The sequence below is a fragment of the Lacerta agilis genome, chromosome 11 (assembly GCF_009819535.1).
Source record: "Lacerta agilis isolate rLacAgi1 chromosome 11, rLacAgi1.pri, whole genome shotgun sequence".
Classification (NCBI taxonomy): domain Eukaryota; kingdom Metazoa; phylum Chordata; class Lepidosauria; order Squamata; family Lacertidae; genus Lacerta; species Lacerta agilis.
Window position 1 is genome coordinate 26,101,441 of NC_046322.1, and position 17,571 is coordinate 26,119,011.

Below are 17,571 nucleotides of genomic sequence, written 5' to 3' on the forward strand. Positions count from 1 at the left end.
CAAGTAATTGATGGATTGAAAGCAATAAAATGGAATCCAGTCTTTCTGTGTGTGTTCCCAACCAAGACAGATATCTTATTTAAATATTGTATCTAATGGTTCCAACATTGTAGTGTATCTGATTATAACTCCTGCTAAAATTAAAAGAAAGCCAAAACCTGTCGTCTTTAGGGCACTTGCTTGTGTTAAAATAGACAATTGCATACCAGCCCCAAACCCCCATCCCACCCAACTTCTAATACAAAATTGAAGGATATGCTTAATTGGTGGTGATACGCATTGCTGACACAATCTATAGGTTAGCAGTCTTTCACTAGGGGTTTGCTTATGAAGGAAGACTTTTTTTTTTTTTTGCAAAACGTGGTCATTTGCAGCTGCTAATTTCTTGCCAAGAAATGATTGATTCTGAACCACCATGCCCCCTTAAATCTTTCCTTAATGCCATTTACAGATACACAGTTTCTTGTGAAAGAACGCAGATGTCTGCAGCGCAGCTGGCCATAAAACTTTCTGCATGTGTATCTTGCTTAAAATCTTGTGTCCATGATGAATTACCATGAAATCAGTCTGAAGGCTGAAATCTGAGGAATTACCTTATATTAATACCCTGGAATGAAAAGGGCATTTGTGTTGCACTTTTAAGTATTTAGCAGGCTTATACATTTTGTGGCATTATATTGACAGTACTGAAGGAGTGGTTGGGTTTGCTTTATTAAATCCAGCCAGCTTTTAATTTTTTATTTCAAAACATGAAGATTCAAATGCTGTGTCCTAATTCTTTAAATTCTCATCTTGTCCTATAACAAAGATAGTGCACTATATAACACTACATAAAATCAAATAAAACACATTTTTTTAAAAAAAAACTTATGTTGACTAAACCCTGACCCCCAGAAGCCAGCCCAGACAAAGGTCTTACAGTGCTTCCAAAAAATAATGCTTAGTTTTTTTGGCTTGCTTCCAAGGGGAGGGGAATTCCACAGCTGCAACAGAGACCAAGAGCTCTTCTGTCTGTGCCTTTTTGTTGTCTGAACGGATCCAATGAATGGAGTTTCCAACAAACTTTCTGATGCCCTGAATAGATTGGAGTTGGTTAGCATGTTTGTTTGACTTGCATTTATTTATCAAACAAAACTTTAAAAGCACAGTGCAACATTGGGATTTAATACGTTGCATACATATCACAGGTTTTTCCCCTAAGAAGTATTTGAATTGAACTATGTGGTTGATTGCTGAAAAGTCAGTAAACCACACCTGCACTGCAGCATATGTCTACTCAGAAATAAGTCTCATTGACCTTACGCTCAGCAGCACATGCTAATAGAACGACAGCCTTAGTGTTGACTAAATGCGTCGTTCAAAGCTTTACTGGGAAATTATTCTTCTCAGAATGCTTGTAAATATTTTAACGCACAACTCAAGAAACTGGCTAAGGAAAGGAACGAAGGGACCAAAAACTTGTTAGGCCAATTTTAGCATGCTTAGAAATTAGTGTGTTTAGCTTTGTTATACAGTGGTACCTTGGTTCTCGAATGGCATAGTTGTCGAACAAATTGGCTCCCAAATGCCGCAAACTTGGAAGTAAGTGTTGCGGTTTGCGAACATTTTTCAGAAGTTGAACGTCCAACACGGCTTCTGCTTGAGTGCAGGAAGCTCCTGCATCCAATCAGAAGCCACACCTTGGTTTTCAAATGGTTTCAGGAGTCGAACAGACTCCCGGAACAGATTAACTTTGAGAACCAAGGTACTACTGTATATGCATGCGTGTTTAGGAATGACTCGCTTGAAACAATACAGTTCAGGAGCTGTGTAATTTGACTAGTATTGCATAGTATAGTATCCTTTCATTGTGTTACTAATCAATTTTCTGGCATATGCATTTAGAAATGGAATAATTTCCACGGAAAAATATAGTAGTGGAAAAATTTCTACCCCATCACTGAATGTATCACATACAAATATTAGGAGGCTAGTCATGGCTGATCTTAGATTGAAATGGAATGAGGAATAGAAGAGGAGCCAAGCTTAGATTAGCCTAAGATGTTTAGAGATTTTTAGTAAAATTTAGCTGTGTTTTACACAGGGATGTGACTTTGCTGTGCCTCACTTGAAGTTATAATGTGGCTTAAGGAGCCAAGGTGGACATTATATGGCAATGTGAGCTTTCCTTCACAATGCAAAGGCAGCAAATCATCCCAATACAGGGGGCAGCGTTTACAGAGAAGAATAAGCAGGTGGATGGGAACTGACCCCCTTCAACTTGCTGATCTGCTGATAGTCCCTCTGCTGCACTCGCTATTTTCTGTGGGGCTGTGACTGCATTTCTCAGGATAAACCCAGAGTGGGCCCTAAGACAGTTCTTGAATCTGAGTCTCCCAGCTGCAAACCCCACAATGCTGCTTTCTCAAAGTGCAAGCCACTGGAGGCAAAAGTAATCACTGCTGCAGTGAGTACAGAAGCTCCCACAGCTGCTTGCCTGCTAAACTGAACATCATAGGATGTCTCATGATGAATGGTGAGCAGGTGAACGGCACAGTTTGAGCCACTGCGATTGCTTTCTGTTACAAGCAGAGATTTAGTCATAATTGCACTGCGCTGTAAATGCAGCATAGCCCAACTCATTATCTTGCATCTGTGGCTCATGTAATCCATAGTCAAAACTGGTCTCTTTTTTTTACTTGCATGCCTTGCTGTAACAGTTAGTAGTAAGAACAGTACTGAGGGGTTTAGCAGTCTGATTAAACTGTTGCTGGAGCAGGGAGAAGAGACTTCGCTGACCAGCAGCAAGAGACATAGAATTGAACTCCCCAAGTGAATGAATGACTGCTCTTCCTTTGTGTAAGAAAGCAGGGTGCTGATTACTACAGTTCAGAGCTTTCGCCATACATGTGCTTTTGTCTTTTGTTGAAAGAGAAACTGATACTCAAGAGAAGCAGGGCTTGCATCCTGGTCTCAACTGTGAGCGAGCAATGACAACATGTGAATTCCAGACAGGGCCAGGAATGGATTAAGAGCTTCCTGTCAGTGTTGTGTATCAGGCTGTAAATCTTCAGTTTTAAACAATCACTTGAATACTTAATCTTAGCAGTCCTTGCAACAACAAAAATCCAACAAGGCAGGCCAATATTATTCTTCCACATACTACAGATGAGAAGAGATGCTAAGACTTGAGAAACTGTACTGAAGGCCACTTAGCAAGTTTGTGGCTGAGCTAATATTTGAACTGGGGTCTGCTCATGCCTTTAATCCAACACTAAAGCAGACGGCAAGTGGCGCTGTGGGTTAAACCACAGAGCCTAGGGCTTGCCAATCAGAAGGTTGGTGGTTCGAATCCCCACAACGGGGTGAGCTCCCGTTGCTTGGCCCCTGTTCCTGCCAACCTAGCAGTTCGAAAGCAAGTCAAAGTGCAGTAGATACCACTCCGGTGGGAAGGTAAACGGCGTTTCCGTGCGCTGTTCTGGTTCGCCAGAAGCAGCTTAGTCATGCTGGCCACATGACCCAGAAGCTGTACACCGGCTCCCTCGGCCAATAAAGCGAGATGAGTACCGCAATCCCAGAGTCGTCCGTGACTGGACCTAATGGTCAGGGGTCCCTTTAACCTTTTAAAGCAGACAGCAAAGAGATACTTCTAGACATTATGGCTGTGCAGCTTCATATCAACTTCAGCCTAAGCACATGCAAAGTGGTGCATTGTGAGACAAAAGTTCCTTATTGCACATAGATGCTGATGGTGTCCAAGTTGGTTGAAATTGTTCATGAGATCCTTGGTTCATAGCAAAAAGCTCACTGACAGCACCTGCTGATTGTATAGCAAGAAAACAGGTTGTGTGTGTGAGGGAGAGAAAAGAATGAAGGGATGTATGTGGAGCATCACCTATGAAGGAAGGCTTGAGAAGTTCCAGCTGCCAAGTTCAGGGGGCAAAAAAAGAAAAGAAAAAAGGTAACTCGTCATTATGAAAAGTGTGGAGAGAATTACGAGAGAGAGAAAATATTCTCCAAACACTAGAACATAAGAGTGATATAGTGGAATTGATCGGTCACAAATTCAGGACAAATAAATGTAAGCTAAACTTTCCTCAATAATTATGGATTTTATTGCCACAGAATGCCGCAGCAATCATGAGTACAAGTCTTTTTTTAAAAAGAGGGGGCTATTCTTTGCTTTATATGTTATGATTACAGTGGTGCCTCGCAAGACGAAATTAATTTGTTCTGCGAGTGCTGTCGTATAGCGAAAATTTCGTCTTGCGAAGCACCAACAGGGGAAGAGCAGTTTGACGGGGGGGGGGATCGGAATTTTTTCGTCTTGTGAGGCAAGCCCATTGAAAAATTCGTCTTGCGAGACAGCCTTCCGCTAGGGAATGCCTTTCGTCTAGCGAGTTTTTCATCTAGCGAGGCATTCGTCTAGCGGGGCACCACTGTACTTTTTCTCTTAAGAGAGAGAAGCTTCAGAAATGGTTGCTGTTTGATTTTAAGCTTTTGAACATGGACTATAAAACAGATTTAGAGTTCTTGCCAATTCAAATTCAGTCGGCTGTTCCAAATCCGGAATAATTTAGCTGATAATTAGCCAGCATAAGCATTTTTATGAAAAGCATTATTGAGGGCTTTTCCTAGCATAATCCAGTTCTGCGACTTGACCTCTCTGTGGGCTTCAGAGTCTTGCTTGTTAGTAGGGGAAAGTGTTGAGGAATGCATATTCAGTCATACAATGGTACATAAGAAGAGCTGCTTGTTTTTAAATCAGATATCTAAATTTTAAAGGAGCCCTGTTCATCCAGGAAGGGGCCTTCTCAAGTGCACTGATGCTGCAAAGTGATGGTAAAAAAAGAAAGGAAAAAACAAGCTTTAAAAAAAAACCCACCCTTAACTGCCACCAGTTCTGTATTTTTGCAGTTTCCTCTCTGGGATATATTTTTGTGCTGATGGTAACAAAAATCTTTAATTTTAATTATTTGTGGTCCAGAAATGAATTCTAATGGGGCATAATAATTTTGGGGCCTGTACCCAGTGAGATGATAATAGCTACAACACATGTCATGGGCTTTTTAAGACTCCTTGTTGTTAATAGACTGACAGTTGTCCTCACTCATTTCTCAAAGCACCTTGCAGTGAATGCACCCTTGGTTTAAAACGGTTACAGACTGGTTTTACCACTCCAGATAGCTGTCAGCAAATAAGGCTGTTTGCTGGTCAGAATAGTGTCTGCACTGCAGGGCATTTTGAGAGAGAAGGCATGTTCTTGTGCCTAACAATCAGGTGGAGGGGGAAAGTGGTCACTTCAGGGGATGTCTCAGTCAGCACTATGTAAGTGTGCAGCTGCTAGGAACCCAAGGTGTGTACTGCCGGCATCACTGGAGAACGCCGGGTTCTATATGCTTACATAGTGCTGACTGAGACACTCAGGGTCCCATCATCACTTCTCAGTGGTTACTGGCATGCTCTCCTTACTGCCTCCACCCTGACTGCCTCTTGGCAGCTCCCAGATTTGTAAATAGCCACTTTTCTATTTGCCTCTTGTGATAAAGAATTGCCTCCAGGCATCTGGGCAGGGAAGATTTTGCAATTTAGGAGTGATGGCACATCCCCCTCTTTTTATGGAGCAGGAGACAAGTGTGTAACTTTTGTGAGCTTGGCCATAATTAAGGTTCCTTCATAAGCTGTTTGTTAACGTTAAATGCCCACCATTTGAATGACTGAAGTAAAAAATAAATACCCAAATTGATAGTGTAAATATCTATGATGTTTGAGCATTCTTGCAACATTGGTGCAACTCTCCCCACAAGCACCCAAGGGGGAAGACAGTTATAGGCTGGTCTTGGGCTTTCTCCAGATGTTTCCTCCAAAACTCACAACTAGAGGGTTTTTTATTATATTTAGGTAAGAGAAGGAACCAATTAATTTTTTTATAGTTTGTGCTATTTGCCTGATGTTCAGCATTTCTCATTGACTGTTTGTATCAAGACAGGAGAAAAACAAATGTTGCCCCTTTTTTAATCTGCAAGGTTGAATTAGCTTTTTCGTACATAACTACCACTGAAATGCTTTAAAAACAACATTTTTTTTTTTTTTTGCTAAGGGTGTGTTTAACTTTCTTTTTGTTCTCAAATATTCCGTATTTGTTCAGAGTAAGACAGGAAAGAGCAAGCTGTCATCTTCTTCCTATCAAGGTCGTCAGCCAAATCCCTCATTAACGTGAGTGAAAATAGGATCAGACCAATGAAGATTATCCGGGATTGCCTGTTTAACCTGGGAATCTTGTCTGAGAAAGTACTGTGGGGTTGCACTGCAGCCATAAGAACAGCCTTCAGGATCAGGCCAATGGCCCATCTAGTCCAACACCTGTTCTCACAGTGGCCAACTAGATAGCTGTAGGAAACCAGGGAGCAGAATATGAGCACAAGAAACAACCCCCCTCCACCTCCACCTCCCTTATTTCTAGCAAGTAGTATTTGGAAGTATTGCTGCCTCCAACAGTGGACAAAAAGCATAGCCATTATGGCTAGTAGCCATTGAAAGCGCTCTTCTCCATGAATTTGCTTAAAGGCATCCAAGCTGGCAGCCATCACTGCTTCCTGGGAGAACACATTCCCTAGTTTGACTATGTGGTGCACGAAGAAATACTTCATTTTATCCAAAACAAAAGTTTATCCCAAACCTTTGGGGGATTCCATCTAAGAACACTGTTAGAATGCAGTAGGATCACAACTTGTGCACATTTAACTCGCGCGAAAGCAGCTTTATGCGCTTGGCAGCTTCCAGAGCATGAGTAGAGAAATGTTACATGGAATCACCTCGGAATGATTTCATGTGCTTGGAAGGAAAAAATTGAATTACTTCAAAATTAGATTTTGCAAATGCATGAAACATTTTATTTATGCTATTCATATTCTGACTTTTACCAAACAGCTGCAAGCTAGCTTACATTTTTAACGATACGGTATCGTAAGAACACATCCACCACACTAAACAGCAAAATTAGACCAGGAAATAAAACTGTGAGGTCAGTAGTAAAAGCTAGACCAAAGCAGTAAATAAGTCTGAAACATCAGTAAAAGCCATTGAAGACTTGGACAAACAAATATTTCTTGGGAGGGAGTTCTATAATTTAGGTGCTATCATGGAAAAGGGCCTCTCTCCAGAAGCTACAAGAAATTGGTGAGCAGGTTTCTATGGGTGAAAGCAGCCCTTTAAATACCAGGACATGTAGGACTTTAAAGGCCCAGACTAGCAAATAAATGCATATAAAGTCAGTAAATGTGCATTTGCAGGTGCCTATACGGTATTATACAGTGGTACCTCAGGTTAAGAACTTAATTCGTTCTGCAGTTCCATTCTTAACCTGAAACTGTTCTTAACCTGAGGTACCACTTTAGCTAATGGGGCCTCCCACTGCTGCCACACGATTTCTGTTCTCACCCTGAAGCAAAGTTCTTAACCCGAGGTACTATTTCTGGGTTAGCGGAGTCTGTAACATGAAGCGTCTGTAACCTGAAGCATCTGTAACCCGAGGTACCACAGTACTGGTACATGTAGCAAGGAGCTGGAATAGATTATATCCCCTCTTAACCTGTGAAGAACTTGAGGGACTGTTTTATATTTTTCTCACTGCACACTTACTGTGGAAGAACTCTTCTAAAGTTGGAACAGCTTGTTTCTTCAGTATGGGAAAATTCTTCCACAGAAACAGCAAATTAAGGTTTTATTTATTTATTTCACTATTTTGGTTTCTAAGGGAAGAAGAGACAAAGCAACAAATCGGTTCTTAACGGTAAGAAACCGCCCAAGACATTTTGCTGCCTGAGGTGAAGCACAAAGTAATGCCTCACCCCATCCCACATTCTGAACCCAAGTGGACAGGCAATTGAATCTCATTTTAGCACTGGTGATGGGTAACATCTTCCACTGCACCAGAGTTAGGGGCCCCAGAACAGAGGGGAACTACAGGTGTGTATGGAGGAACAATTGCCCCCCTCTGTCTACCAGCCCCTATTGACATCATCTGTTGCCTTTTTGCCTTTTTTGATAGAAGTCTTGTTTCTCTTTGGATTCCTGCCTATGTACAGATTCTGTACAAGGTTCTGTACTTTGACTTTTCTATCTCTTTCTCTCTGCTAAATCATGAAACAAAAAAAACAAAAAAATGAAGAGGGGAAGAAACGAAGAGGAGAAGGAAGAGTGGTAAATGAGAGATTGATGGAACATAGTATATGTGTGCTTTTTGAGCACCTAAGGGTTGTGAATGTACATTTATGTAACAGCTAATATTAAGGAAACCATTTGTGTCGGGGTGAGTAAACCTCTTGACAGATTACATGCAAGCACTTGCGCATGTGTTTCATTATTTGATTGCCTTAGGAGACTGCTGTTTAAGTTGGCAGATCAACTTATTAAAAGCAAAGCTTGTCTGCTGGCAAGATTACAGCATACTGGGGGTGGGGAGGGCAGAGAGCCCAAATGTTGAGGTATAGTTACTGGGGGAAAGTAGGATTAAATGTGGTTCCAATTTATTGTACTGGGCTCAAGATTATATTCCTTCAGGATTTGGGCATGTATGGTGTGTGTGTGTTTTTTTGTTTTTTAAAAAACATACATTTAAGTCAAATATGTTGAGAAGATCTGGAATATTTTTCTCTTCTAACTTTTAGAAAGCGCAGGCATTTTGTTCTCAATACTTCTTAAGTATTTGAGCAGCTTTAAAAAAAATTATTTAATCACTTTTTCGATACAAACATCAACCACAAAAAATAAAAACCATAATAACAATAATAACAATTTGACAGTTCAAATTTGAATACACTGATATACCTATGGCTACACCTTTTTTAAACACTGTTTCCCCACCTCACTCGTCACCTCCTACCTCCCACCACTGTCCGCCTTATCGCTTAAATATTCATTCCAGATTTCTTCATATTTATCCATTCTTAATTTGCGCCGACATGCAATTTGTTCGTATGTAGCTAATCTATCCACATTATCAATCCATGTGCTCAATGGAATCTTTTTACGGCTCTTCCAATTCATCAAAACAAGTTTTTTTGCTTCTAATATGGCACGGTACAACCATATTTTTTTTGACCCCCCTGAAATCTCCCACGTTTCCGGAATTTGAGCAGCTTTGAAAATAAAGAATGCTGATAGTAACAGAACAGCTAGATTTGCTGGTCTCACTACCCAGTTATCATGCAATGCTAAGCTGGTGGTGGTGTTGTTAAATTTGTATACTGTACTACCTTATATCCATAGATCTCAGGGCGGTTCTCAGAATAATCAGGGCAATACACAACATTCTGGGTCCCCCTTCCTGCCTTCTGGTGCAACACACAGAGGAGGGGGTTGGTACAAATGAGCAGCCGGTTCACCATTTACATGTGAACCAGATCACTGAGTCCATTGTCAATTTAACAGTGAGCGTTTTGGTAAGCAGTTTACGGCTACTTCACACATGGTTTCAAGCTATGCTTTTATCATGTGTTTGGATGCTGCTATGATAGGTTTGAATATATGTGCATACAGGGTAACTGGAAAACAGAATATGATAAACCAGATAGCCCTGCATAATATTGGTCCTAATTCAGATGCTACCTACACGGGACCAAAGATGATATGTGTTTAAGCATATGCTTAGTTTGGCCCGGACACCACATTTGACCCAGTTCCATGCTGCAGTACCCTTGTTGCCACTCCGTAGTAAGGAAACTGATGATTCAAATACACAAGTGAGTCTTCTGTTGCTTTATGGCAGCAGGGGGCAATCTGTGCACATTGCCCAATTTTAAAAGCTCTCTGAAAGTGACCAGTTAAGACCAGTTAAGGCATGGTCTACCTGCCCTTTCCTGGTAGCACATTGAGTGGGGGAAAACAGGATCCTGTCTCTACCCATTGTTTGCATCTGCCCCATGCACCACCACAGCAAGTGACTCCCAAGCACTAGCTCAGAGACCACCACCATTATCAGAGCACATTCAGTGTGTTCAGGTTATTTTGTATGGGCCTCTGATGACAGCACTGTTTGCACAATACAAACTGTAAACCCTTTTCTAGATAATTAAGATACCGGTAGCTATTTACACAGTATGCCTGTTATACTAGAGAGACAGAAAGCAGTACCAAGGCATCCAGTATAAGGGAAGCGACTGGCTGAAATCCTAGATGCCTTTACCTGAGAGTAAGTCCCATCGAACTGAGTGGATCTTACTTATGCGTAGACATGGAGAGGCAATGCAATGTTAAAAAAACAAAACACAACAAAACAGCATGCAGGGAACAGGGAAGAAAAAGTGGTGGACAAGAAAATAAGATCCACACCTCCCCCCCCCCCCCGAGGGTTACTTCTCTTTCTGCAGCAAAGCAATATGAGGTGCAATAGATTAATTGCCACATCAGCTCAGTTTTAAGCAGCTTTAATTGGTGCATATGTTTGTACATTGCTATAAGATTCAAGGGAAAGGCTAATTAGGGTACAACTTGTTCTAACTGCCTGTGTGAATTCAGTGTCATAAAAAAATCACGTGCAAAGTACATGCTCAGGTGCTGTGGGCGGTGTTGCCTTCAGTTATTTTAGGAATATGTGCACTGGCCTATTAGAAGAAAAGGTTACCAGACCTAGTTGAGACACAGCTCTCTCTCTCTCACACACACACACACACTCACCATTTCCTGTTTACCAGAATTCAAATATGTAGATCTTAAGTTATCCGTACAAGTCGGGCTGCTTTATGTAATGAAAAAGTCTTCGTTGAGCATTCTGGCCTAAACATCTCCTGTCTGTGTTGCATGGTCTTCCTTGTGGGTCTGGCATAGTGCCATGTTGTATGATGCTGTGTAAACAGAACAGCAAGGAACTGTTTGCTGATACTAGAAATCTTGGGATTGTTAAATACTTTAGTTTTTGTGTTAGAAAAAAAATGAGCTTTCCTACTGGCAGAATTTTGAAATTCCAGATAGTCAGATGTTCACAGATGGGCAAGGGGTGGTTTTCTTGATATAATTGCAAGCAAGAAACCTGCATTAAATCAATTATTTGAATTAGTCCCTGTCCCCTATTGGTAACCTAAGACCCTCCAAATGGTGGTAAACTACAGCTGCCCTCAGTCCTAGCCAGCTGTGGCCAGTGCTCAGAAATGATAGCAGTTGTAGTTCAGCAACATCATGAGGACCACTGTTTCTCCACCCTGCTTATGTGATTTTAATCATTTCGATGTAAACAAAGCTGTTCTTTTAAAAAACGAAACCAGACTGAAAATAGCTCACTATAAAATGATTGCCAGAACTTGTCATAGGTATCTTAACAGATGACAAATGAATTTGCAGAGCAGTGTGAAATGTCACGGTGTTAACTCCTGTTAGGAGTGACAGCTTGTTGTCAGGGTGCCAATATGAAATAAGACCAGACATTGTCACAAATACATACAGCATATGCTTATGTGCGTAGTTGGAGACCTACGCAATTTTCTGTGTAGAATAAATTCTTCATTATGTCATTAAATTAGGCAGACACATAACATTTCGTCTTCTAAATGTGAGGTGCTGGTTTGGAAGGAAAGTATTTGCTTCATCTCCCTTGTATGAGAAATAAAATAGGCAGCTAAATGGTTTAATAGTACAAACAAAACAGATACATAGTAGGAACCCAAGAACAAATGTGTACATTGACAATAAATGTTTACAGTTAAGTTTCGTCAATGTTTTCTGATAATCTGAAGCTACCATTATGAATCTTTTCTCCTTTTCCTTGAATGGGTGATAAGACTTCAACTCTTCATATAGAAGCCCAGTTTGGACAATATAAGTGGTAAGGAGCCAATCTGTTAAAGAATACTATATAAAATAAATCTATTAAAATCCATTTCTGTTCCCCTAGTCACATGATTAGTCAAAAACTTTTTAATTTCTGGACAAAATAATGTAACACTTCAAGGATATATGCAATGCTCTTATGGAACTGCACAGATTAGAAAAAAGGCATGGATTACTTTTTTAAAAAAAATTAAAGCATCAGTTTTAGCCTATAATTAAGGAATAACTAGAAACTTGAAAGAGATCTCTGCAGCATAATGCTGCTTATAGCATAATGGCCTGCTGTTGTGCAGGAGACTGATCTAAGGTTTTTGTGGAAAATACTGACACCCTGAGGTGGAGAGTAATTTCAAAGCAATCGCATAGTTCTAAGATCACTTAACTCTTACATTACATTGTTTCCAGTAGATTTTGCTGCTCTGCATTTCCTCCCCTTAATGGTATCCCTTCTAAGCATTTTGAGAATTTTGGTCCGCCCTGTAACTGGTGCTGACCATCTCTAATGAACTTAGGAACATAGAAAGATGCCTTATACCAAGTCAAACCCATTTGCTCATCTAGCTCAGAGTTTCAGCCAGGAGTCCTTCCAACCATACAATGAGATACCTGGAGTTAAACATGGGAACTTCCGCATGCAAAGTGTTGTGGGTGGGTGGGTGGGGGTTATTGTTAATGTTGTTGTTAATTGCTCTCTAGGCACTGGAAATTCTTTCTTCTTTTTGTGGGTAATGGCAAAGATTTATCAACATTACACGGTACTTGCTCCATTTTTAACACAATGCAATACAGGTCCCTGCAAGATTAGCCTTTGCAGGGCTCAGGCAAAATACCTTTTGCATGTCTCACTTGGGTACCAAACGGGCAAGATACTAATATTTTACTGGCCAAAAGTAACCCACAGTCAATCTCTCAGGCTACCCCTCAGTGAAGATAAAACCTGGAGAGAACATGTAGCTCTAAATGCCAGTTAAAAATGAGATAAGTAAATGCATTTTCTAATTACACTAAAAACAAAGCAGGACATTGGCAAGATCCCCTACCAGCTAAAGCTCTTTTAACCTCTCTTGCTCTTTTAAGCTGATAGCCCTAGCAGTACCTAATGTAGACTGTCTGTTAGTCCTGCTTTACAAAGGACAGTCTTCTTTTTGAAGGAGCCCTCTGTTTTGACCTAGTCCGGTTTCAAGATAACAGGGGCATGGAAATTATTGCATGGACAGTAGTCTGAGCAGCCACATAGGTCACCTGGACACAGGGTTCCCCCTTCCCCCTCCCAATATCGAGAAGTATTGGCTTTCTATTTAAATTATAGTCGTAATTTTAAAATGGGCACCAATGCTTATAGGAAGGAACACAGGGGTCTGTGGCTCAATATAGCATCGTACACTGACTGGCAGTGGCTTTCCAGGGTTTCAGTTTGAGGACATTCTTGTCCTACCTGGAGATGGCCTGCGATTTTCTGCAAGCAAAGCAGATGCTCTTGTCTTTTGTCCTCTCTCTCTTTTTGGGGGGGGGGGTGATGTGTATGTGGTCACTGCAACTATACATACTGGTAATTCATTTATATAGTTGCTGTTCAACAAGGAAAAATAATGCCATCATGAATTATTATTATTATTATTATTATTATTATTATTATTATTATTACTTCCACAGCATGCTTTACACAGTGTTTTTCTACAGTAGCACAAGCAAAAAGAAAACAGTTCCCAGCTCTGAGGATCTTACAAACTAAACTGTTAACTCCAGTGCCACTACAATTTTGTCAGCACCTTGAACTTAACAGTTCTACGCTGAACATGGCATTTCTAAACAGAAGGCAGGTTGAAAAAGGTGTTGTGGCTTTTATAAAATAGTGTGTGCTTCAAAAGCAGCCCATAGAGGGGGGTAGAATATAACAGGACAATTTAACTACAGGGATTTTTTTTTTAAGAGTTCCAGTTGGAGCCAACTAAAAACATCTGCTGTCTTATTTATAGTTCCCAGTTCCAAGAAGTATATTCTGTGGCAGATGAAAAAGTGGATGACAGCTCATAATTCATAAAGTTACCAAAGCCTAATCTGATAGAACATAATGTACAAACTCCTCCCTCCCACACAGACAATATCGCTTCCTTTTAACACGAGATAGCATGGCTTTGCTACATATTAAATTGAGCGCTGACATACAATTTACAGCCCTTGTTATAATAATTAAACTTTAATAAAGAAGCACTGTGGCTTATTATTGCAAAATGTTGGCTCAGAGCCAGCAATTTGGGGAGATGCATCTTGTTAGTGTGATTCTAAGCCAGTGGGGTGTTTTTTGTTTTGTTTTGTTTTTTGGAAATCCAGTTAACTTCCCCCTCAGAATCTATTTTTGTTTCGTATTATAGGAACCCCTTGCGTTGTTGTGCTGAGGATTGATTTTCTTTTTTCTTTTAACAAGAGGGGGAGGCATTTTCTAGCATATCTCTTTTTTGTTGTTGTTAAAAATACTGGTAAACGAGAGCTTTCTGGGTAGTGAGCTGAGATTGAATTAGCCTGGTGTGAGAGTGTACAGTATGTCCAACTTACTTTATAATCAAGTTTTCGGATGAAGGCTTTGGTAAGTTGTTGGTAAGCAGTATTTCCCCATGCAAGCTTTTTTCTAAAGTTTCAAAGCAGCATTTTCTTTTGGAGGGTATGGAGGTGCTCACAACACATATTCAAACAACAGATGGCATATACACCTTATTAAAGCAGCTTAAAATGATACAATGTGCAAAATATAAATGCACCATTTTTACAAATATAAACATTTACATTACGTTGCTCAGAAAGCAATTCTTTGGAACAAGTGCCATCCAAATGAACAGTTGTTGCACCACTGTTTCATGTTGGTGACACACTTTTTTTTAGACATGCATCATTTTGCGACACAGTAATTCAGTTTTACTAGCAAACAGGAGATTAAACTAACCCCTTTCCAGCCGCAGGAGCAGTGCGGGGGGCATTCGCACGACACACCTACACACTGCAGCCAACACAACAACTGTGTCATGAGATACAGCCTGGAAAGCTCTGCACTAGACCTTGGATCAGACAAAATATGGGGGAGAGTTCTTGAACATTTGGGGGACAGGGCAGAAGCTGGGGGGGGGCTGTATTACTTACTAATTGTTTTTTGAGGTCTTCTGTGGTCACCCCATGGGGAGCAACCATCTTGTTTTCATACAATGTGCTGCTAACAACACAACATCACACTACACTATTGCACCCCACAGTAGCAGTTGGGCTGCCATTGTTCCCTCACTAAACTGTGGCTTCATTTTAAAGTTTAAAAAAAGATAAGAGAATACCAACACCAATCCTTGTGATAAGGAAGGAAGAGAAATTCATTGGTCCACGTTTTAATTTTCCACCCCAGGAGTGAAACGTGGATTAAATTGCAGCTGTCATTCAGATTACACAGTCCTCAGAGTTTCGTGGTGCTATTTCTGCTCAAAACATTCACACAAAATGCATACTTCACAGAATTAAAAATGCAATAGTACCGGTATGTATTTAAGGGGGAAATGCAGTGAAAAGCATACGAAACATATATTTTAGCAGAAAGAGTGTATTTTTGAGTGCAAATTTTTCATTTTTTAAAAAAACTAAAAATAAAGCATGGCAAGGAATTAATCTGTGATTGAGTACATGTGAAACTCACACTGAACACAAATAAAGGGATCCAGCCACCTACATACATAGCTCAGTTGGTGGAGCATGAAGGTCATGAGTTCGAGCCCTATGTTGAGCAGAAGATTCCTGCATTGCAGGGGTTTGGAAAATACGGCCCTTGTGGTCCCTTCCAACGCTACAACTCTGTGATTCTACGATCTCCGCCGTTGGACCACCTCATAAAATGGCAACAGAGCAATTCAAACAGGCAGCAGCAGGCCATGCTGGGGTGACAGCCACCATTGTATCCACAGCCCCATCCATTATGCTGGTGTTGAAGGTTGAGGGAGGCAGGCAGAAATGTGCTGTGAGCTGTGCCTGCCTGGAACTGCTGTAGCCATTAGGCCTTCATTGGACCCGGTGCTGAGAAAATCTAGGAGAAAAGAAAAGGTAAAATTACTCAGGTTTTTATTTTAACTGTAAATGAGGTGCCCTCCCCCTTTTTCCAATAGTGTATCTTATTACATTTTAAAGGGCAGGTTAGGTTATAATTTTGGTTCTATCCACTTTCATGCTTCCTCTAGCAGTAATGAAGGGTTTGGCTCAGAGGCTTGCATAGCCAATCTTCCAGCTTTAACTTTCCATAGGTCTTTGCCAGGTAATAACTCTGAAAATCTCTTTTTACTGAGAACTCCTGCAAAAAAGTGCAGCTGTGTGCCGGTTTCGTCTTGCAGCTCATAGCTATGTTGGCAGTGCTCAGTTGCAAGGTATGTTCGTCTGCTCACACACGTTGCTGTTGCTAAATGCTGTTCAGGCATGTCTCTATTAACAAGAGGGGGGAGAGCTTTTGGATTGGAGGGAATCTCGGCTTCTGTTTCGTCTGATTGGTTCTCGCCGGTGGCAAGGTAAAAATAGAACGAGTGGAAAATCCAGCATTTCTGACATGTCATCAGAAGCCTCCTTTTTAACCTGGGATGAATGCCTAATGACCAGGGAGGAAGGCTCTTTTTAAGACAAACCCCCGGCAACTTTTAAACACTGGGGACAGCGGGCTTCAAAATAAAACCCAAAGGGTACTCTTTGTCTTAACGTGAACATTAAAATGATTACTTTAAGTGAAAAATTGATACTGGATTGTAGCAAAGGGATCTGCAAAGTTGCCCAGATTCTTAAGAGTGGACTTGGCTCTCCAAACCTTTGTGCTGTGAAGCACACATCAAAGCAGAAGATAGTTTTGAAGTCAGGTACAGATTGCAGGCTGCTTGTCGAAGTTTTGTAATTTCTCTGTGTCCATTGAAAATTGTGTGTTGAGAGGGGTTGGGGTGAGGTGGTGGGGACTTGTTTCTTGCCGTAATCCTTTCGATACGTGTTCAGTCCTCTGCTCCATTACCACTAATCCATATTCAGAGCTTGTTTTGGCAATGGTAGCTGGAATACTTGCTTCCATTCCGTTTTGTTGCTGTAGCATGTCAGCGTTTTATTTTATTTTATTTTTTTAATTTAAAGCACCACGAACAAACCTGGCTTCCTTCTGTGTAAATCTTGTAAAATGGTACTTAGTTCTAAGAATGTTGTAAAGTGTTTAGTTTGGCAGACAACTGTTTCCTGAGGTCTTTTTTTTATTACTAAAAAAAAAAAAAACAACCCAACCCCTAAATGACTGTAATTTTCAGTTTTGTGCCAAAGGTGGAAAGTTTACTGTCGAAAGTACCAATTGCAGTATAATGGTATGGGAATTTTATACAGGAGCATCGCAGAACAGAGCAGCTCACTGCTGCAAGAGCTACAAAACCCACTACTATTAAGAGAGTGTCGTTGTGTCAGGATTGTTGGTGATATGCTTTGCACACTCGTCACTTCATCACGTTACAATGTTAAGGGGTTCCCCTCCCCATTAGCTTTTTTAGAATTCAACTAATTTCATTAAAATTATGATTGGCAGTTTGTTTGAATCAGTGAGGTGGTATTTGGCTTCAAAGAATCAGGGCTGTCACCCAATTAAATAAATCTTTTTTAACTTTATGATATTGGTTGATTTGCCTGTGATTAATCAGTTAAATTTGCATATGTAAAAACAGTTGTGAAGTAGTCATATACCATACTAGATTCTTTTTTCCTGTTCCACTTATTTCATATTATCTTAGGAGA

At 40.6% G+C, this 17,571-nt stretch overlaps 1 protein-coding gene across 2 annotated transcripts in view; it reads left to right on the plus strand.

Annotated features, from left to right (window-relative positions):
- The window catches only part of PIK3R1 (phosphoinositide-3-kinase regulatory subunit 1), a 60,137-nt gene that overhangs the window by 16,669 nt on the left and 25,897 nt on the right, over nucleotides 1–17,571 (plus strand). Inside the window, exon 1 of one of the 2 annotated variants that reach the window (XM_033164579.1) lies at nucleotides 16,430–16,667. The exons of the other annotated variant lie outside the window; for it this stretch is intronic. Within the exon in view, the coding sequence (XP_033020470.1) occupies nucleotides 16,526–16,667 (142 nt within the window). The 5' untranslated portion in view covers nucleotides 16,430–16,525. Of the gene's footprint in view, nucleotides 1–16,429; nucleotides 16,668–17,571 lie in introns of those variants that run through there. 2 annotated transcript variants of the gene reach the window in all.